Source organism: Vulpes vulpes, chromosome 3 (assembly GCF_048418805.1).
Source record: "Vulpes vulpes isolate BD-2025 chromosome 3, VulVul3, whole genome shotgun sequence".
NCBI lineage: Eukaryota > Metazoa > Chordata > Mammalia > Carnivora > Canidae > Vulpes > Vulpes vulpes.
Window position 1 is genome coordinate 125,719,130 of NC_132782.1, and position 23,587 is coordinate 125,742,716.

The 23,587-nt window shown below is 39.0% G+C and overlaps 1 protein-coding gene across 1 annotated transcript in view; it reads left to right on the forward strand.

Moving 5' to 3' along the window:
- Positions 1-23,587, forward strand: part of PLPPR5 (phospholipid phosphatase related 5) — a gene marked incomplete at its 5' end in the record, with an annotated part of 121,137 nt that overhangs the window by 32,356 nt on the left and 65,194 nt on the right. The window contains 2 exons of the mRNA XM_072751309.1: positions 9,793-9,925; positions 13,254-13,504. Of these exons, the coding sequence (XP_072607410.1) occupies positions 9,793-9,925; positions 13,254-13,504 (384 nt within the window). The remainder of the gene's footprint in view (positions 1-9,792; positions 9,926-13,253; positions 13,505-23,587) is intronic.

Here is a 23,587-nt window from a genome sequence, read left to right on the forward strand (position 1 = left end):
CCTCCATGGAGCCGCTTCTCCCTTTGTCTGTGTCTCTGCCTCTCTGTGTCTCTCTCTGTGTCTCTCATGAATAAAGTAAATAAATAAAAGATTTTACTTATTTGTTTGAGTGACAGCACACAAGGCAGTCGGGGGAGGGGTGTCCAGAGGGAGAGGAAAAACAGACTCCTGGTTGAGCAGGGAGCCAAACTCTGGGCTCATCCAAGGACCCGAGCTGAAGGCAGTTGCTTAACTGATTTAGCCACCCAGGCACCCTGACCAGTATCTTTTCACTTTCCCCACCAGCTCCTAGGCCCTGAGAACCATCATTCTGCTCTCTGTTTCTATGAGTTCAACTTTTTTTTTTTTTTTTTTTTTTTTTTTTTAGATTTCACATATAAGTGATGCCATGCAATATGTGTCTTTCTGATGTATTTATTTAGCAAAATGCCTTAAGGTTCACCCAGGCTGTAGCAAACAGCAGAATTTTCTTCTTTCTCATGACTGGTATTTAATTGTATATACCACATCTTCTTTATCCACTCATCCATAGACATCATTCCACATCTTAGCTATTGTAAATAATGTTGCAATGGACATTGGAGTGCAGATATCTCTTTGAGATCCTGTTATCAATTCCTTTGGATAAATACCCAGAAGCAGCATTTCTGGCTTACATGATGTTAGCATATTGGGTTTTTGTTTGTTTTTGTTTTGCTGTGCAGAAGCTTTAAGTTAGCTTTTATTATATGTTAAATATTCCCCAAATTTGCCTCTTGGGGTATCATCTTCATGACTTCTCTCATAGCTACATACCACCTCAACTATCACTTATTTTTTCTTTAAATCAATCCACTTTACTAACAAATTGTAAAAGAAAACATACCATTATCATAAATGAAATAATATCAATTGGTAAATAGAAAGTAACCACAAAGTGAATATACTGAAAATCAGTATTTTTCAATTTTTTTTTTAAAGATTTTTACTTATTTGAGAGAGAGTGAGAGCAAGAGAGCACAAGCAGGGGAGCAGCGAGGGAGAAGGAGAAGCAGACTCCACGGTGCAAGGAGCCTGCTCCTAGAGCTTCTAGGATCCCAGGAACCCAGGATCATGCCCTGAGCCAAAGGCAGATGCTTAACCAACTGAGCCACCCAGCCACACCAAAGACTTGATTTACTTGAGAGAGAGACAGACAGACAGAGTGCACGCATGAGTTCACATGCACATGAGTGAGGAGAGGGGTAAAAGGGAGAAGCAGACTCCCCACTGAGCATGCAGCCTGAAAAGGGGCTCATCCCAGGACCCTGAGATCATGACCTGAGTTGGAGTCAGATGCTTAACTGACTGAGCCACCCAGGCGTCCCTGGTGTTTTTCAATTCTAGCTAAGTATTATTTTCTGCTGAAAACTGAGCCTGACACTCATTCCTTCTTTATTGGGGGGAAGAAAAGGAAATTAGCAAGTTCTCACTGCTGTTAGATAAACCCCCCCATCTCACTGGCTTCACACGTTAGGGTTTATCTTCCGCTCATGTAGCAGTCTAGCACAGGACTACTGGCTGGGGGGCTCTGACTCCTTCTGTCTTACAGCACCAACGACTCCCGGGCCCAGAGAACTCCCTGTTTCTAGGCAGCAGATGGGGAGAGAACATGGAGAAGACACATGATTTTTCCTCTCCATCTGAAACTGACACACATCATTGATCCTGACGTTCCTGTGGTGTAAGTCACCTAGCAGCAGGCATGCAGGGAATGATGGTCCAGATAGGTAGCCCCTTCCCAAGCCAACTTTATAATAATGAAAGTGAGAACACAAGTTTCTGTGATCAAATTAGGAAATATATACACTTATAGCAAAACATAGCCATAGTTTCTTACCTGTGGGGAGGGATGGTGTGTCACTAACTACATTACTAACCATGTTACTGTTGTATCACTCATTATATTGCCTCTCCAGTAATTCTGCTGAATTCCATTAGTTCTTTTTCCTAATCTCAATTCCACTAAGAGACTATGTTTCAAGAAGTTAGCAATGCCTTACTTAGCAAAAGTGCTGGAATACATATAGACACTGAAGAAACCTTAATTTCTCTGTATCATAACACAAAGTTAATGAGATAGTACCCAGTGTAGCTTTTTACCCCTTGGTATAGCTTAGAACTTTCCTTAGCTAGCTTGAAATTGATGATGGGAAATGAGCTCTCTCTTTATATGTTCCTGTATGATAACCAAGAATACACAGTGTGTTTGATAGGGACCTAAATCTAAGCCCAGTGCCTTCCTACGTTTTAAATTTTAAGTCTGTCTCGTGACCTTACCTTTATGGATAAGTTTCCTTTTCAGATATTGTTTCACATATATCTGAAGTGCATGAGACATGCCAAATACCATCACACCAATTGCATGATCTCTACTGCTGCATTATGTCTGAAATGGTTTTCTTGTACCAATTTCAAACCAATGATGCATGGATATCTTTGAATCATCACCAGTTGAAAAAGAGAGGAATTTCTAATTAGGTTTTTATAAATGAAAACATAAAGCTATTTTATAAATGAAAACATAAAGCTAAACATCAAATGTTTGGCATTTGATGAAAGCCTACAGTGATTTCATCTTCCTGAGAAAACTTACAGTATTTTGTCATTAAGGAATATAGATACTAGAGGGTCAGCCTCTGGGAACTGAGGCATGAGAGCAACATTATGTCCTTATAACAAACATTTAAACACTTATATTTGGGGATTTATGATTCACACTTGCATTTTTGTCAGTTGCTATTCATCTACACAGTGGGGCTTTTACTCACTGCCAGGCAGGACAATGGATGAGATATAGGATCACACACCAGTTCTAGCCTCAAAGATGGGATAGAGATGTGGATGGGTGATTTAGAAAGGTCCTGCTTCATAAACAAGGTAGGGCTTAAGCGACTTTATAATGTCAACACCAAGTTCAATAAAGCATAATGGAGTCACTCAATCAGAGAATGGGGTATAATAGGAAACATGGTCCTCCAGCTTGGGAAGATCTGTGGAATGTAAGGCTTCTGTCTACCAGACGGGTTGAGGTTCAGGAGCACGGCTCTTGCCTCCAAGCACAGAGACTGTCAGGTTGCAGTTAGGAGGGGACTGTGACTCAAGGAAGAGCACAGTTGCTCAGACACAACCCTGGCTGGGTGGGTAAAACAATGAGGGTCCTTCAGTACCAGCTCCTGAGCTCTTCATGGGCATCATCACATTCCATATCAGATTTACAAGGACCATGAATAGACACCACCAACCTTCCATAGGGGTTGCTTAAGGGCTTCCGGTAGAACTAAGGATCAGGCCGGAGCTGTCTCCTTTATTGGCAGAGGAGGAGTGGGGGTGTGATGAGTTAGTGAGCCCAGATGAAGGGAACTGGAAGGCACATGCAAGAAATGAAGTGAGGGTCGACACCTGTGTACTTACTGTGCCAATTTATACTTTCTCTTCCAGTAGTGCTTTTTTTTTTTTCTTTTCCTTTTCTGTCCCAGTGAATGAACTTTGCTAAGGTGGAAGAGCTATGAACAGCTGATCCATGGAATGCCAGTGGCGGATTCACCCCAGTGGGGCCACAGACATTCTTCCTTATGTTCTGCTCCCTTCTCACTCTGCTCTCCACAGACAGCTGGAAGCTGAGGCAGGCAGATGGAGGGGCCATGTTCCTTACCAGCCCGTGTTCCTTACCTCAGCTGTCTTTGGAAACAACTTTCATTTATTAGTTATTAGTTGATAGAAGAAAGAAAATTTTATCAAGGAAAACTATGAAGTGACAAGACTTTTAGCATCCCTGTCTCTGAATTCCATGCCCTCTACTTGTCATGTTTCCCCCTCTCCTACTCCCAGAGAAAGAAAGCAAACTAGTTACACTCTTTACCCAAGAACTGCTTTGGGAATCTGATGAGAGTGGCAGCCAGTGACTCCAGATTAAGAACTCCTTCTTGATGATGGTGAGAAAATAACCAAACCACCAGGTGCTTCATTCCATATAAGAACTGAGAGTATGCAAGGACACCTGGGTGGCTCAGTGGTGGAGCATCTGCTCAACCTTTGCATCCGGAGCGTGATCCCAGGATCTGGGGTTGAGTCTCGCATCAGGCTCCCTGTGGGGAGCCTACTTCTCCCTCTGCCTGTGTTTCTGCCTTTCTCTCTCTCTCTGTCTCTCTCTCTGTGTGTGTGTGTGTGTGTGTGTGTGTGTCTCATAAACAAATAAATATTAAAAAAAAGAACTGAGAGTATGCAGAGGAAACATGAAGAAATTTCATTGAAAATGGAATCTCAGAGAAATAACAGCAGAGTTAGAAAGGATGGCATAAAGCTCCCTTGGTGTTTATTGGAAGCGTGGCATTTTATATCAAAAGGATCAGGAAAGCATTTTTCTAAACTCTGTTCTTTTATGCCTAGAGACCTCAGGATTGTAGAGATCCTTGTGAGGTGCTGTCTGCCCCAGTACTGTCCCCTTAAAACTGTAGAAATTTCTAGGAACGTGGCAGAGCTCCAGGGTATAACCTGGTTGTTGAGAAGTGTGAATAGAGGGCAGGAGGCTGAAAGGGGTGGGCCAGCTTAACCTAGAAAAGTTTGAGAAAAGCTTACAAGTTTCTAGGCAGAAGCTGTGGTCAAAATCCCTCTGAACCTGGATTCAGATTCTGGCTGTGCCAGTAACTGTGTGATTCAGGCACGTTTAACTTCTCTATTTCTCTCCGAATAGGTGCCCTTATCTATAACATGGGCAGATTGAACTGGATTTCATTCACGCGTACAACCATTCACATTTATTGCTTATGACTATGCTTTCATGTAGATGTATAAAGATAGACATTTTACAGTCCCTGCTTCAGAGAAGCTCTCAGTTGAGTGGAAGAGACTGATATTGCTGATTATTATAGAATCATGTGAAAAGTACCATAGTAAATGTACAAAATGCCACTGGAACATGGAGAAGGGATAGGTTGCACCAGGAACAGGCACAAAGAATAGGCAATATTTAAATTATGTCTCAAGCACAGAACTATGCCTTGCCTACCAAGCTATACTAAGTGATGGACCAAGTCTAAAATCCTGGATGTATGGAAAGGCCTGGCATGTTGGCATGTTGGGGGGAATTTACATGTTTAGCTCTGGCTAGAACATGGCATGTGGAGGCTGTTGTAAGATTTGGAAGAAGCTAAAAAAAAAGAGAGAGAGAGTTGGAGGAAGCTGAAAGGGTGATTTTAGGCTCAGCTATAAACAGTCTTTTATGATAATTCCTATTATCCCATTGTCTGTGAAGACACACAGGAACATCATAAATAGGAAATTTGGATTGTACATATTTGTTTTCAATATATCAGTGTGGCAGTAGATGTCTTGATGGCCAGAGAAAAATGGTCAGATTTGAAATATAATGAAAATATAAAAGAAACAGGAGTTAGCAATTGCTGGAGAGAGGCAGATGAGGGGACAGAGGTGTCAGCATGGTGTAACATGGTGTGAGAGTTCAAGCTTTAGTGCCCAAGTGGAGGATGGTGGGTTAACTGAGATGGTGACACGGAGGAGCAGGAGGCTTAGAGTGGGAGAGATGAATTTCGTTTTGGATGGGAAGGCTCTGAGGACTTCAATGTACAGATCTGAGCATGTTGAGATGTTATCACTTAATGAGGTGGTTGGAGACCTGCATCTGAAAGTTGGGGAAGAGAGAAATAGGATTCCTTAGAGTGGTAGGGATTGGAAATGCCTTTGGGAGAATAAAGTCCTCCAGGGAGACTTCTGACAGGGCAAGAGAGAAAGAACCAAAATAAAAGGCCAGGCACCATAGAATTTAGGTTTGTAATTCACAGATGAGAGCTTTTGCCTCCGAGGCAAACTCCATCTACTTTGGTTCTGTTTGGGTCATGTTGAGAGCTACCAGGAGGAGGGCCACCTCCACTCCTCTTCCAACATTACCTTCCTGGTGTTGTTTGTGTCTAAAACCTTTTCATCTATCTGATAACATCTATTTACCTTTTCTTTAAAAGTAATTAGGTTTTCTTTGATGCTGTGCTTTTTTTGAATTCTCCTAGAAGAAAGTACCAAATGTGATTAGATGTACAAGAGATTTATCAAGAGAAACATCTGTAGAAGATAAACATTTGAGGAGGGGTAGGCCAGAGAAGGCTGGGAGAGTATGGAGGTGTGACCCCTGTGAAAGAGAGGGGGAAGGAAGGGGAATGGGGTAGCAAGCACCTCAGACTACAGTGCAGTTTCAAGAAAGCCTTGGCCAGGCGGATTGGCAGTTTTCAAGTCAAAATTGCTAGTTGGAGGTATCCCACATCTCAGAGGAATAGGCTTTCCTGAGTACCCCCACCATGCTTAGTTAGTCATTTACTAAATGGAGCCTACAGGAAGTGAGATCACAGTGGAACAACAGCTGGGCCCATGAGCTGGAAAACCTCCCTGCAGCAGGAGAATCGGAGTGGCACGTTTTACTGATACCACAGATGCTTTCAGTGACTCAGTAACATTTTTTCCTAAATGTGCTTGCTACTGGCAGTTATTGTCCAACGAAGTGAAACTCAGCATCGAACCTTTATAAATTATTTTATCTGTGTCCACCCAACTAGATGATAAAGCTTTCTTAAAAGAGCAGTACCTAACATGGAACCCTTAACTCAGAAGGTATCTAAGTATTCATCATAATAAAAATGGTTTTATTTTTACTACGTGAATTTGCTGATAGTAAACAATGGGAGTTTTGATTTAGGAAGTTGGGATGGGTGGAGAGACTAAGAGAGAGTATGATTTGGATGAGGAGTTGCACAGGTACCACAGTGAGGAGGGCAGAACTAGAGCACGTGACGTAGACACAGCCACGGGAGGAAAACAGACACTAGGGTCTAGGCGCCTACATTTGATGAGATGAAGTCCCAGTAGCACACAGAACGCAGTATCCAGAGAACATGGTGGAAAGGGCTAGTCTAGAGAAAGAACTAGCGTGGGGAGAGGTCCAGCAAGATGGGATAGATAAGAGTTGAAATAGACCTCACTGCAACTCCCTTTTTTTTGAGAACTAGGCTTTCCACCCACAGAGGCAGTTTTCATACACCATGACTTACCTTCTTAACTGGTTAATTGGAGCAAAAGAGACACCTGTCCCCAACTAAACCCCCTGGGAATTTGAAGTTGGGGTTTGGTAAATCTAATTAGTTGAACTTTCCCTCAACTGACCTGACATTTTAAAACAGGGCTCTTGGAAACTTCTGGGGCACTCATGTATGCTAGGAAATAGGAGAACTGGCTTGCAGAAAGAGAAGAATGAGTCAGGCATTCAGAGAAGAGCTGAGAAGCAGTGTGACTCCAGAGATAGGGAGTGAGATGAGAGAGTAGTTGCTTGAACTTCTGAGGAATTTCCATTTCTGGACCTGATCCTGAGACCCATCCCTCCGAGTTCTGAGATAACCCTCCAACCCTAGAATAAGTTTCCAATTTTGCTTAATCCAGTGTGAGAGTTTCTTTTAGTAGCAGCCAAACAGTATTGATTGAGACAGCATTTTGGCAGATATGCTGAAGACACAAATAGGGAATTCAGAAACGTGCAATGTGCTGACATGCAGCCAGGCAAGAGGTTAGCATTAGGAAAACCAGGAAAACTGTAGCCCTGGGAAGAGGGGCCCAGACAAGGCAGGTCTGGTAGGATCCTGGTAACCAAACGAGTTATCAAGTCAGGGATGAGCACACAGGATCTGGTTTTAGGAAGAAACTAGGGTGTAAGGTAGAGCCTTCATCACAGGAACAAGGCAGAAAGAAGTTGGTTATCAGGAGTCCGGCAAAAGGTCAGGGGCTGACTGAGACCTCGGATCTAATGAGGATGGAATTCATGCATCCATTTAGTAAGAATTATTGGGTATCTGTTGTATTCTAAGGAATGTCATGTAGCATGTACTAACAGACCAAGTTGCGGGGGGCAGTGTCCTAGGGAGTGGAGCCAGTCTAGGAGTGGAGACCCACTGGTACCTGCTGTGGAGGAGAGAAGGCTGGGAGGCCAGAATTAGGCTGAGAGCCAGGCAGCTCATGATGTGGAGTAGGTGATAGATTCTTTGAATTTGGAACATTGTGGGGGCAAAACAGACCTGGAAGTAGTTGAAACTGAAAATTCAGTAATTTCTTTCAAAGAGCAGAAGAGTGATTCAGAAAGGAAGAGGAGAAGATGTCAAGCACACAGCTTATCTATTAGTTAGCTTCTTTTAGGGCCGTGGTGGCACCTGATGAGCCCATAGAAAATATCTCTTGTGCCTCTTCAGGTCAGGTGAAATGTTTCATCACACACCTGCTCTACTTTATCAAAGTTAAAAATTTCAGGAGGATTTGGGAGGCTATAAACTATAAATTAGCCTTTCCTAATTCAGTCCAATCTTACCAGATAGGCAAAACTGGGTTTCTTTATTATAATTCAGCTCAACATCTTCTGGTTTAATCTTGAAACTTGAACTCCTTGGAAGAAGAGATATAGTAAGAAAAGAGGAAAAGTTAGAACAAAAATTAAGAAATGCTTTATAATCGGTTACCCATGTAGGAGTAGAATTAGGTTAAATGTTTCATCTCCTATAAACTCCTGTATCTCCCACTTACAATTTTGAATATCCTATAATACAGATGTTGCCTTTCATCGAGACCCCAAAAGCATTTTTCCAGGCAATGTCCCTGTATAGTACGTTACTTAACCTAGACAAGACGTACTGAAAACTAACCTTAATAATGACAAATTAGGCAACATACCATTTGCTCCAGTTTCTTTTCTCTTAATCATATTTCTAGTGTTGTTGATCATAGTATTAAATAGAGTCAAAAGATCTGGGGGAGAGTCAGCAATTTCTGCTTGGCTTCTGACTGGTTTGATGGGGACCAAATTATTTAACCTCCCTAAGCATTCATTTCCTTATTCATAAAATGGAATATTAACACATACTCTAATACCTTGCTGGATGATTTTAAAGGACATGAATGAAAACCACTGCAAATGGTATAAATACCAAGGGAAGATAGGCAGGTCCTTTAATAAATCAGCATAGTAGAGCAAAGAATCTGTACCAGAATCTAATTTTTCTCCTTATTGGCTATGTGGCTTTGGGCAATTCATTTGAATTCCAAGTCTTGTTTTTTTCAGTTGTAAAAGAAATATGGTATTTTCTGTTTCATTTTTTTATAAAGATTAAAATGACATATGTTATACTAAAGTATAAAGAATATAGTAATGACTGTAATTTGTAATACTGTCATTAATACAGAATAAAATAATGAGATTTTGGCAAGGGGTAATCTCATAGCCAAACACATGTGAATTAATTTTGGTTTTTGTTATAAAAGTATTAATATAATTTGACTTTAGGATGTCTTTATCCAATCCTTTCAAGAATACTTTCATAGAAAATTTTCATCAGAAAATTCATTGATTTCTGTGGCACTGTCAAATTTAAGCAAGACATAATCCCTTAAAAATAAAACATGAAATTCAGTTACATACCAAAAATAAATGAGTGCATCCTTAAAGTGAAGATCCTTTGTAAATTTTTTTTAACTAAATCCATACAAAAATGGAATGGTCCGTTTGGATTCATAATTCATCAGCTTAATACTCCCTTGAATTGAGAGAAATATGGGTTGTACACATAGAGATAAGGTTCTAATAAAAGGGTTTAGTTAAGTAAATATGATTCAGTTTTATATTGAGATTGTTATCACTCAGAGGAGTTACTTTTTTGCATTTTTTCTATAAAATTATTCTTCATTTATACTGCTTAAATTCTAATGTTCTTTAACCTTTTATTTCCTTGCAAGATAATAGTTGGAGAAACTGCTGTGTTTTGCCTACAACTGGCCACGCGGGATTTTGAAAACCAGGAGAAAACTATTTTAACTGGAGATTGTTGCTATATAAATCCACTGGTGCGGCGAACTGTACGATTTCTGGGTATGTGTTCATTGAATTATTTTTTTTTCATTGAATTATTTTTATTGTTGCTGCAATCATATTTATGTGTAAGCTAACCCCTAAAATGATCAGCATTTTAACTCTATGCAAATACTGGATTATATTTTATATGAAATGTTTTAGTTTGGCTTTAAAAATAACATTGCATACTACGTTCATGTGGCTCCACCTCAGGTATCATTTTCATATTACTTTAAGAAAAAAAACACTACACTTGGATGTTTAATATTTATTAAGAAACTAAAAATTATATAATTAAAAGAAATTATTTACTGTGTTTATGAAATTTCAGAAACAATGCTTGGGGAGAAATGATAATCTAGTTAGACTGTTCAGTGTCATGACAAACAAGAAAGATAGCTTGGCAAAGAAAAGGTATGTTGTATTCGTTAACTGCCAGATGTAGCACTACCTCTGAGCTTTTTTTTTTTTAATGTGAACAAAAACATATTAGTGATTTTATTAGAGGAAAAGATTTACTATTACATATTGTACACCTGAAACTAACATAACATTGTATGTTAAATATACTGGAATTAAATTTTAAAAAATAAAATTAAAACAAATTTTAGAAAAAGATAAACTGACTTTAACCTTCAGTCTGAAATTCTAGCTCTAATACATATAAGCATTGATGAATTAATGCAAATCATTTCAATTCAATAGAAATTTGGCCAAGACAGATTTTTTAACTGACACAATAAAGTTTAATATAAATTATCATTTCCTGTATTTATCAGGTAAAAGTATGTCTTCATATACTAATAAAATTTAAGATAAATTTTGACTTGTGTTTAGATTAAGGTACTGTATCCTTCAATATATATTTCATATCAATGGGATCAAGATGAAGACTTTGGAGATATTATGCACAGATGACCTAATCTATATATAAACCCACTTAAAGATTAATCAGATGTCATCATACCTTTGAATCTCTCTAAAGACAAAAGGTCTCCTTATCTCGGACTGTTCTTTCTATTGCCATCAAGTTATACATCTCCAAAGCCCTCATTTATACTGTTGAAGTAATAACTTTTTTTTTTTGAAGTAATAACTTTTATATGAAACTTTAAAAAGCTTTTTTTTCACATGCATCAATACTCTGTAATCTTTGCATGAGTCTTTTAATAAAAAAATAAGCAATAATATACTCAAAACTAAAAATGATGAAATTGACACTTTCCAAAAATTCTGTTAAAGCAAATTTTATTAAGCCTACTTAAGTAGGTATGTTTTGCATTTGCACATGTATTTCTAAAGAATTATGGCACAAAATAAAGCATACTTTAAATCTCCTATGTTTCTTATTATGTGATTTTATAAAATATTTAGGAGTGCTTGATTTGTTTCTTTTCCCTTGTTCATAATGATCTGGGTATTTCTAGTTGTTTAAAATGGGAAGTTTATAAGCAAAACATTACTGCATAATAGGGCATTATTCTTTGTAGGGACTTTATCCTGGTGGTCAGCACTGTGGATACACTCATGGGATCTCACTTTAATAAGTATCTTTGTAGTACAATATTGGCCTTGGGCCTAATGCAATGAATATTTTAATTTAAAAGCACATTTGGGAACTTTACAAGTATCAAGAGATATTTCCGTATCCTTATCAAATATTTCTCTCTATTTTACACAGGAAACCTTATTACAGCAGATAAAAAGAAGGGTTTGGTTAAATAAGATGAGTACATCTTAGCCTAAATTTCAAGGGAGTAGAGATGAAGACTTGCCATTTAGGTTCCTGTGCTGGGGCATGATGATTGGAAGGAGAGGTTACGTACAAGAGCATTTTATTGAGCTCCATTCTCTTTCATTTCTCTGCCTCTCCTAAGTTTCTACTTTTGATAGCATTACTTGTATGACTCATGACATGCTGGGAAGATGTAAAGAAAGAGCTTTTATTATTTTCTTTTAACATTTTTAGATAAAGAACTAAGGTTTTTGTTTCACAACCATTTGCATACACAGTTTTGCTATGTGCAGATTTATGTGCATCAGCCTTTTATAATCTTATGTTTCAAAAATTAAAAGGATAGCCATGCTTCTGATGCTGGAAAATTATTTGATCCTGCACAACAAAATTATTTGTTTCCTGCATAACAGCCAATAATTAAGTATAAAGGTCTAGCAAATAAGCAATCCAGAAATCTATGACTAAAAGATAAGTGTCTGATTATTCTAATAGAACCATATGACTGTTTAATGAACAAACTGTTTGGAAAGTATTCTGTCTCTAATCATTTATAAAGTAAAAATACCTGATTTGAATATTATTTCCCTAAATTAAAAATAATAGATTTTTTCGCATTGGTACCATATCCTCAAAGGTTGTATCTGTCAGTTTAGTTGAAAATGATACTAAGGAATTTATTTTGCCTACTCTACCTAAAGAGAAAGATAAATTTTGATTCTAATGACCAATGATATTGAATTTAGAAAGAAATTTTTAAAACTTGGGTAAATTGTCACATTCCTTTCAAGGGACAAAAAAAATCTCTGTATACCTAATTTTCTACCTTCCGATTACCAAAACAAATAAATGTCAGTGCTATAAAGATAATTGACAAATTATCATTTTGATTGCATTATTATTTATGAAATTGCCCCAAATTTGATAAATTAAAATACAAACATAAAATATAAGGTGGGACTAAGTTACTAGCTGTTATGTGACTTTTTAAAATACATCTGTGAAAGCAGGTTAAAAATTAATCTGAACCATTCTTCTTAAGATATTCCGTGATATTTAAATGAAAGCTAATGGCATTGGATTTTACTGCTAATTGGCACCTCCAACAGAGTTAACATCAGTCTGGATGGGTTTAAGAGGCATAATCAAAGGGAGACAACTGCTTGGCTTTATGTTTGTAAGATGCAAAATATTTTCAAAATAGGGAAAATAAAGATTGCCAACATTAGTACAAGGTGAGAGACGGAGCCCTCTCCAAAGAAGCATGTCTCCTTGTTAAAAACCACATTACCCAACTATAGTCTTCTTTATCTTATGTCTTACAAACCTGCCATGCATAAAATTGTAGCCAGTGGTAGACAGAACGATATGTTAAATGATTTAACACTCTCATCACTCCAGAAAGCAAAGAGCTGGAAAGAAGTGAAATGGAAGGAACCATATGTATGTACGTATATGTATGAATGTATGAATTATTTTGTAGTTTCCAAAATGTTGCTATGTTGGCTTATTATAGACAAATACAAAAAAAAAAAAAAAAGCAAAAAGAAACAAAAAAACCCCAGAAAAACAACAAAAAACAGAGTTACAATGGTTTGTTTTCTTCCTCAGGTATTTATACATTTGGGCTATTTGCTACAGATATCTTTGTAAATGCGGGGCAAGTGGTTACAGGGAATCTGGCTCCACATTTTCTTGCCCTGTGTAAGCCCAACTATACAGCACTCGGATGTCAGCAGTACACACAATTCATCAGTGGGGAGGAGGCCTGCACGGGCAACCCAGATCTCATCATGAGGGCAAGGAAAACGTTTCCATCCAAAGAAGCGGCTCTCAGCGTCTATGCAGCTATGTATCTGACGGTAAGCAAGGATTATTAACCAGTTTTAGTCTATCTTTCTGTTAATTCTTCCAGTGAGGAAATTATTTTTTCTGCCATAATGGAAGTCACATTAACAGCTTTCTGTAGGCCACTTAATTTATTTTTAATAATAGCTGTTTGTACTGCGGATAAAATTAAGTCAGTTGACTCTCATGAGATTATGTGTGGGTAGTTGGTTGTATTAAAAAAATATAGCCATTAGCATTTCTATTTGAGAATATGTTTATCTTTATGTTAAATAGGGCTTAATGGAAACAAATTTGTCCCGTAGCAGTCCCCATAATCTCGTAATAACCCAATTAAGAAAACTATCCTGGCCTCTTAGCTGCCTACTCAAGCTCTAATATTTTCTGGTGGAGGCGGGGAAAAGAGAACTCTTTTTTTAAGAACGATTTTTGTTTGGTTATTGGTAACTATTTCATCACAATGTCTCAACTAGTTTTAATATTTTTCCAAGAACTAGCCAAAATGTCCTTATAAATCATGTTTTTCCCTTTTATTCTTGAGTCTTTGCCATCATTTCAGAGGTGAGAGCCAGGCTTCTACTGCAGCTGTCCCGGACCTCTAGGTGGAAGTAAATGGTCATGGTTGAGCACTTTACTGGATTTGCAGGAGTAGAAAGAAGGGCAGCCTTGACAGGCAGTTCTTGGCCCCAGAATCCTGCCATCAGCCCTCCCCCCTATTACCAGGATCTGCCTGTAACTATGGAGCTGGACTCCAAAAGTGTGCTCTGTAGGCTTTGCCATGGCTACAGTAAGAAGTTTAGAGAATTTAAAAGACTTTTGGGGTTCTCCATTCCAGCAATGCCAATAGCTATTTTCTTCTGTTTTCAGCTCACTGACGAGAGATCTCAGGACCTAAATGCAACCAAATTTGGTCATTCCTGATGACTTAAAAAAAATTAATTCTACCCACAAGGAGTTTTTTGATTATGGAAATATTTCTGATATTCTTGTTGTAATCATGCCAGCTTATCTCTAAAAAGCAGAGAGAATCCACAGTAACACCCTGTGACACCTCTCCTTGAGATTGGAAATAAAATTACTAAATAAGCAACAATTTAGGGGGAAAAATACAGCACTATACATACCACTCACAATGGCAGGATAATTTCGGAAGCCATAAGCATATACATTTTAACATTTCTGAAGTTTTCTAGCTGAGGCAATTCTATCCCTCGCAGCCCAGACTTTTAAAAATCCCATCAAAAAAGGCTTTCTGGAGTTAAAGATCGAATCTCATCCTATCCATTTTCTCTTCCACAGTCTTCTGACGTCTGCTGCACCTCCCTTAGTCCCCTCTCAGTGTGCTCCCAACTCTGCTCCTCCCATTTCTCCTGATTTCTTTATCCCATCAGCTTTGCTTTCTGCTTTCCATTCTAATGTAATTCCAACTTGATATGAAATCTGTTTATCCACGCACATTCTTTCTATTCATTAAATTGCTTGACTGCATGTCCCACCTCTCTTAAAATATGAAGCATTCAGCCTTAAAATGAAGATTTTAAAACTTGAGTGAATCACAAGTCACAAAATACTTTTCATTCACTGTCATCACATCTAAATCTGACATTGTTATTTGTATCCGAGTATGAATTGCAAATGTCTGCATATACATATGTGATCAAGCCAATGACTTGAGACCAATTCCAGAATACTCTCTGAACCCAAATCCTATTACATGATTATTTTAGCACTAATAGATGATAGATTTTGCTGGCAAACCAGGGTTTGCTAGTGGTGGTGAATGTGCTAGTATTATAAATACTTGATATTTCTGTCCTGCCAAAATCGTGTTTTCAAAGGCATTGCTTTGGGAGAAGGTATTATCCTTTGAAGTCCCAGAGAAATCTTCATATCTTGTCTTGCCTCTCGTCAGCTGCATGTGTTTTAGCAACTTCTTATATATATAATTATATGATAATTTATGTAGTAATTTATGTAGTAATTGATTATTTGTACTGATTTATTGAGTCCTCATAAAAACTTCTTGATGTAGTATTATGATGCCCATTTTACAGGTGAGGACACTCAGAAAGCGAAGCAGCCTGTTCCAAATCCATAGAATCACCCATCTTCCTGGCTACAATGATTCCAAATATTCCAGAAAAGGACTATTAAATCATATTAGCTCTAATATGTGCATGGTCAGCTGAATTTCCTCCTGCTGCCACATAACCTAAGTAACCTTTATGTGTAAAGGTTACAGCCAAAGGTTCAGATGGTAGATATGTTTAGAGAAAAAAACATTTAATAACACTTCAGCACTCGGAAATCTTCTATCACTAAACAGTGGTTTGGACTAAAAGTCAGGATTCCTACTTGTAATTACATTGCAGAGTACCTCTGTCTTTTTAACAATAGATTCTGTTCTCTGCTAACTGCTTTTCTCTCTTCCCTACCATCCCTTTATGAGTGTGTGAGTGTGGGTGGCTGCTATGGCAACTCTGAATATAACTCTTGCTGCAAATGTAGGCATTACAGTCAGGTTTTACTGTTATATTTGAACCCTTATACATATATATTTCTTCCCAGCTTCACTAGAGACACCTTGGGAAAACTTTATAATAGAAATGTTGGGGTGTTTCAACACCCCATCTCGTGAAATACTTGCCAGAATTTTGATGAGTAGGTAAATAGGAAAACAGCTGTATATTCAGTATTTTCTGTGGAAACAGGCTTATTGCTGTATTTAGGTAGAGATAAATTTGTTTAATGTTGTATAGGTGTTATAAACATACGTAAATACATAAAATAAATAAGCTCTATTATGAAGTCTTTGAATAAGAACTGAGGCATGTTTTTCTGATGTTTCTCTTTGTGGATTAGTCAATAAAATTAAGGAACTTGAAGTCTCCCTTAGCATTTGACTTTAATTAAGGCTTTGGGGATAATTTGATAACAGAGTTGTTCTCTTTTGCTTTACTGAGAACTTTCAGGGGAAAAAAATATATATCTCTATGCCTATTTTTGCAAATGTTGTTGGATTCCCAGGAAAAAAATTCTGAAGGTTATTTAACCCTCAACCATTAAATTTATAATTCAGTGTTAAGTCACGTTAGAATAATACTTAAATTTAACTTTGTGTTATTCATTTCATATAAAATGAGAAGTTTTTCTAATTAAAGTTAAATGAACTTCAAAGTTAAGAATGAGAAATAATGTTTGGTGACTTTCCAGTGAACCTCATAAGCCAGTGAAACAGAAAGACCTAAAATAATCTCTTTAGGTTACTTCCAATTCTGGCCTTATGTTGATTTTTCTGAAAATCTTTAGAAAAAGAGAGAAAAAGAAAGGAAAGAAGAAAGAAAGAAAGAAAGAAAGAAAGAAAGGAAGAGAAAAAGAAAGAAAGAAAGGAAAGAAAGAAACAAAGAAAGAAAGAAAGAAAGAAAGAAAAAAAGAAAGAAAGAAAGAGAAAGACTCAGCTATGCTTGTTGGCCTTTTTCCATTATCTTTTGCTGTAAACAAACCATCCTAACCCTCAAAACAAGAATTTGCTATTCTCAGGATTCTGTGAAGGTGATCTGTGGTTTTACTGGTAGTCAAACCTTGCTTCTCTCATGGGTTGTGTTTAGCTGGTGGGGGGAGGGAGGCGCTGGGACAGCTCAGTAGCCAGGCCTTGCTCCTTCTCAAGAGATTTTCCCTTAGAGACTCTGAGAGCAGCCCATCCTTTATTTTTATTTTTTAAAGATTTTATTTATTTATTCATGAGAGACAGAGAGAGAGAGAGAAAGAGAGAGAGAGAGAGGCAGAGACATAGGCAGAGGGAGAAGCAGGCTCCATGCAGGGAGCCGACGTGGGACTCGATCCCGGGACCGTGGGATCACTCCCTGAGCCGAAGGCAGATGCTTAACCGCTTAACCGCTGAGCCACCCAGGCATCCCCAGCCCCTCCTTTAGTAACATTTTCCCTAGTCTATATAGGGGAATGCACAGGTCCTCATTCTGGGGTACAGGAATTTGGGGAACGCATGGCAGCTTGCCTGCAGCATTTAATGTCATGAGACTGGACAGGGATTGTGTTTGGTGGAGAACCATCGGGGTGGGTAAAAAGAAAAGCTCTGGGTTACCTTCAATATACTTGTCTTGAATGACTGATGAGATCTGGCTGCCATCAGAAAGCCATTCCTCTAAATCTTCCCTGCTCAGAAGTAATTTAATGCTGAAATGTATAAGATCCCTGTGCTCTAGATTTCAAATGAGCAAATTTGTGTCTGGTAGATAATCTATCAAACAGTATTTATTGAGCACCCACTTATACTGTGACTGCTCTGCTATTACCGCGACTGCTGCTGCTGTGACCACTATTATTAGTCGATTGACATTTGTCCTGTCAGCCTTCAGCTAAGTGTCATAGGGGGCAGGGAGGTTACTAAAGACATCTGCAAAGTACCCACTGAGTTCCAATGTTTTCATTACCAAGGACCCCTTTTATAATTTACCGTCTTCTTGTCCCACATTCCTCCATGAACTTTGTATTTCTAAATCTTCTATCTAATATAATGCTTTCCAATCCCGACTTAGGCCCAGATATTGAACAGTGGCCCATAATAATAAAAGTAGAATTATGTTGTTTTGAAATTGTACACATACAGTTATTAAAATTGCACACATACAACTATTAAATAACAAGCGTAAATGACTAAAGACACATGTATACTCTGCATCTTTACCATAGTTTTCCCTGGCTTCTGTAAGTGAGACTTATGATTGGGTATTCTGTGATTGACCCATGGCTTTATAATAGTGTCTGGTTCTCCAGTCACATCCCAGAAATTCCTGCATCTTCCACAATGCATCAGAACCACTAAGCAGCGTGAGATCAACAGTGTTGCCAAATGACTTAATATAGTTCCGGCCAAAAGTAAAGAGTACTGACATTTTAGTTAGTGCATGTGGGCTTATTGTGGGTAAATATACTATTCTATTAAGCTCTTTGAAATATTGAAAAATATGTCATAGAATTCCATTAATATGTCTGGAGTTCCTTATGTGTTAACAAATTCCAGGTTGGGGATTCCTGGCAACATTTGTACATCCTATTTAGGAAAACAGAATTTACTCTCATAGGACAATACAAAGTATAGTCAGGGCTCCATTATGACTTTTGTCGGCCGTAGGCAATTAACTTGTGCTCTCAGGGCCTCTTCTGCCTTTGAAACAAAAATGTATACTTTTACAACCTCATTGCCATAGAAACAAACTTATAAATAACATATGTTAAACATTTTTTAACCTACATTTTCACTTTTCCTTCTGTTTTTAAAAAGAAATTAAGACAAGTTTTATTGGTCCCTAAAAGTATCATGGGCCCTAGGTACCATGCCTACTAGATGCGTTTTCCCTGAAGATAGTGAATAATAAAGTTCTAGTTGGAGTATGATTGTCAGTATATCTGGTTCTGACAGTGAGAGCCACTCAGTGTCCAAGAGGGAAGAGATCACTATTGCCAAGCACCATGAGAGAGTGCTTCAGAAGTAAGTGGTACTTGGGCTGGGTTTTGAAGATGAATACGATTTGAATAGGGAAAGAAGAGGCATTCCAGGTAAGAGGACAGTGTGAGCAGGAGACTGCAGATACAATTAGGAAAAAGTGAGGGGGAACCTCAGATGGGAAATATATGGGGGATTTAAGGATTAGCAAGGATAAATAAATCAGAAACACACGGTAAACCAACCTGAGGCTTCACATTTGGGTTAACAAGTAATGCGGAGTTGAAAAATTACATTACAGTAGTGCTTCAGAATTATTTTATTTAATTCAATTCCATAAATATATATGGAATACTAGAATGCATCCAGCCTGTACATGCTGATATAACCTCCTTATTTAAAATGGTCTGATAAAGTGTAAAGAGGGAACTAGAAAGGAAAGAAACTAAAAGTAAAGGGAATATTTTAAGGAGATTGTCAAAGAATCTCAGACATGAAATAAGGATTTGGATTTAGCTGGTTCTCTTAAGATTGAGAGCCCTGGGGTTGATGAGACCAGAGTCAGATGAAATGAAGTGAAATGAAAGGAAATTCCTAGTTTCTGAGAAACAGAATAAGCTTGGACTCTGTGAACTGTCAAGACCCTGAGCAATGGCAAGGGGAGTGTAGATTTGAGCAGCTGGGAATCCCTAAGCATTTTCTCTTAGAACAAAGGAAAAAGAAAGTCTGATCTAGACCAAGATCTCAGTGCTCCAGTGTACACTGTGGGGTTTGCACACCATCATCAGCTTCCTTCGATGCCATGGCTAAACTTAGCCAAATCCCTGGGCATCCTGCTCCTGTATCTCAACCCTCTGTCCCCCAGCTTCCATTTATTGGAAAGTAAGCCTCCCAGCCTCCTACTAAGTAGTTTATAGAACTTAATCTTCACAGTGGCTGGAATCAAAGTATGGCCATCTTCATGTTACAGGGAACAAAAATGAAGATACAAGAGGCTAATTAACTTGCCCAAGGTTGTATCGCTAATATTCATTGGAACCAGAAATAGGACACAGGCCAGTATCACTCCAAAGCCAGCATTTGGTCTCTTATATTGCACTGCTTCCTGGTATGTGCCCAGTGAAAAGGAGGCAGCTGCATGCCCTGTGATCTTCAGAGTGCAGTGCCTCACACACAGTAGGTGAAGAAAACTGCTCCATTGATTTTAATTGAATGTTGCACAGTATAAATTAGGAAGGTTGTTGAAAAACTGTATACTGCATAAATTCCTGTCTCATGTCTTATTTTCCAGGCAGCCAAATAGCTCAAACACACAAAGTAATATAAATGGTCATGATGATTGGATTTTAATTGTGCTTTTGATTTTAAGTAAGTGAATATTTTATTTTTATGATCCTTAATTTGTAATATCTTATGTTCTGCACATCATTTGAGATGTTAAAGAACTTTAATTGCTTTTAAAATGACGACTTCTAAGTTACCTTTTACTTCTTTACAACATACAGTAATTGGATACATAATAATCTAACTGGCATTGGTAGTGCTTAATGCTCATTAGACCTCCATGGTAGGCGCTATCACTTTGACCGGGTCCAACAGAACCCAGATTGCAATGGGCAGCTCTGAATGTGTGGTCATTTGATATCCCAGAATCAAACATTCCACTTATTCCATGCCCAATAACATGCTCAAGTGTATTTTTCAAAAGATGCATTAAGCTCTGCTGTAGAAGTAGTGGACTTGCTCCTGAATTCCAAGAGCCACACTGAATTTCACAGTAGGGCTGGTCATGAGCTCCAGACTGTATGCTTTCCACTGCTGACATCTCAAGAACCATAGGGTCTTCTGGATCTTGTGGCCCAAGTAGCAGGGCTGCTTACCCCACAGGATCTTTTCTATTCCAGGCCCCACTTAAAGCTGGCAGCTTTTCATGTCACTTGGCATATAGGCCAGAGCAGTATTCATAGGTGTGGGATGTGTGTCCCCAAGAACAAAGTGATCTAAAGGTGCTGTGCTTTTCTTTATGGTGGGGGTACAAGATATAATAATTTGTCTTTTACTTTGGATGGGATATGTAATATGTCCCTGGTCAATGGATCCCTAAAAACTTTAGTGATGTCCCAGGCCCTTGAATCTTATAGGGTTTATCTCCCAAGATCTGGAGTGCATGTGTCTTACGAAGGCCTCCAGTGTGCTGACCATCTTTTATTTATTTTGCTTAAAGTTTAGCATGTCATCTTTGATGCAGAGGATTAATATGATGGTCATGTCAGACTATGATATGGCAAAGTGCAGGAGGGTTAATATCACATTGACATAAACGGTGATGTAAAATTTGCCTATTCCATGTGAATGTGAACTCTTTCTCATCCTCTTTTTTGAACAAGACAAGAAAAAAAAATGCATTTGACAAATCAGTGGTCACTACTACTTGGTTGAAGATTCAGTAGTCTACAGTCATTCTCCAGGATCTGTCCAGACTGTTGCATTAAATGGAGATAGGATAAGAACCACCACTCCTGTATTCTTGAGATCCTAAGTGGTGGACAAATCTTTACCATCCCCCATCCCTTAATGCAGTATTGCTTTTGATTTACTATCTTGGCAGGAGTGGGCGGGTATAGTTTCATAAGCTTCCTACTGAATTTCCCCAATATTCCACCTGCCAAGGGGAAAGTGACCCCTGGATGTGTTCACAGACCTAGAGACTTTGGCCCATACTCACTGTGTAGTCCTCCTAGGACCCTACTCCAGCAGGGGCCATGATGATGCTAATTCAGGTCTCCAGGTATCAATGACCCCTTAGACTCTGTGTCCAATAGTCTCAAAATATCTGGATATTCTCTTCTTCCCAATAGATAGTCACGTGAATAAATGATCAGAAGTCCTTTTGAGGAAGGACTGGGAAAATCCTTACATTATATACTTTCTGTAGAGTCACAGGGTCCTTCTCTCTGGGCACCAGCTGCCTCTTCAGTTAGTTTCATTCTGATTTGGAAACTGCACAAAGGATTAAAACTTTTTATTGGGGCATCTACTTTCAGCTCTGCATTCTTGTTACCTTGTGGTTATACAGTATTTTTCTTGACTCCTCATCTTTTGCTCCAGGGAGCACTATGTTCTATAAATCCTCTCTAAAACTAAAACTATCTGCTGGTCAAGTCACCTTGGCTGTCACTCAGGCCTTCTGCATTGTTATGATAATTGAACACACCCACACCCACACCCACTCCTGCTTCCAGTGGTAGAGCACTGGTTTCTGTTTCTTCAGGCTCCCCAGGATCTGCATGGATGTAAAGGACCCAGCTACGTGGTAACCTACCCTACCGTCAATCTTGGCCTACAGAGGAGAGGCACCCCTCAACTTCTGTGCCTTTCTCATTAGCACATTCCTGGTGCCTCAAATGGACAGTGTGTCCACGAGGTCCTCCTATACTACATCATCCTTTGGTGGGTCCTTAAGGCTCATATTATATGTCCATTTCAGCAATGCCACTTCTCTGAGCCTTTTAATTCCTTCCTCCACCATCTGCCAAAGCAATTCAGGCATGCCAGCTTCATGGAGAGAAAGTAATTCATTTCACCAGGCTTTTAGGAGCCTGCCCAGCAGGAGTTTTTTACTTTTTCCTGGGGGCCTTGCAAGAGTAAAATCCCACATCCCCAGGGAGAGTACTCATGTCAACGAACACTCCCTTATCTGTTTATATTTCAGCCTCCTTGATAAAGCCCCCTCAAAATTCAGCCATATAGGTCTCCCCTGGCTCCATCTGTCATGTATCGGCTAATTCATGCAGCAGTTTGGGGATAGAGGCTCTCTCCTCCCTTATCAGGTTCATCTCATCCTGAGCCACTAAGCCCTAATTGTGGGCCTGACAGCAGGAAGAAGAGGTAGAAGCAGATCTTGAGAGAGTCCCTGTTGCCCTGGGGAAAGAGGCTTCTCATACCCCTGTTAGAATGTCTTCTGGTGTGGGTGGGACTGGGAGGAGTGCTAGCACTGCATAGGTAGGGGTAGGTCACATCTGAAGGCTCCAAGGGTTTAGAGGAGTGTAATGAACCATAATCTTCGTGTACATCCTCTCAGATGTCTCCGTCCCTCGTGTCAGGGTCTAGATTTTTCTTTTTTTTTTTTAAAGATTTTATTTATTTATTCAAGATAGACATATAGAGAGAGGGAGAGAGGCAGAGACACAAGCAGAGGGAGAAAGCAGGCTCCATGCAGGGAGCCTGACGTGGGACTCGATCCCAGGTCTCCAGGATCATGCCCTGGGCCAAAGGCAGGCACCAAACCCCTGAGCTACCCAGGGATCCCAGGGTCTAGATTTTTCTAACCAGGGTCCTGTCCTTGGTCTAATAGACCTGCCTTATCTGAGTATTCAGTCATCTTTGAAGATCCCTGGACTCTTAGCTCATAAGTCCTAAGTCTGGCCTTCGGCTCTTTTTACTCGGACATTGCAGAAACAAAAACTTTCTATTAAGTTCTTTCTACTAAGAGGCACTTTGACCATCACACTCCATTTTGATTTGTTTGTTAGCTGTCCTCAGTTTTTCGATTTCCTTCTGTAGGGCACCAGCACAACTTAGTAAGAGCCAGTCAATCGCATTATCCCTCTAAGCATTGTTTCCAGGGATTTCT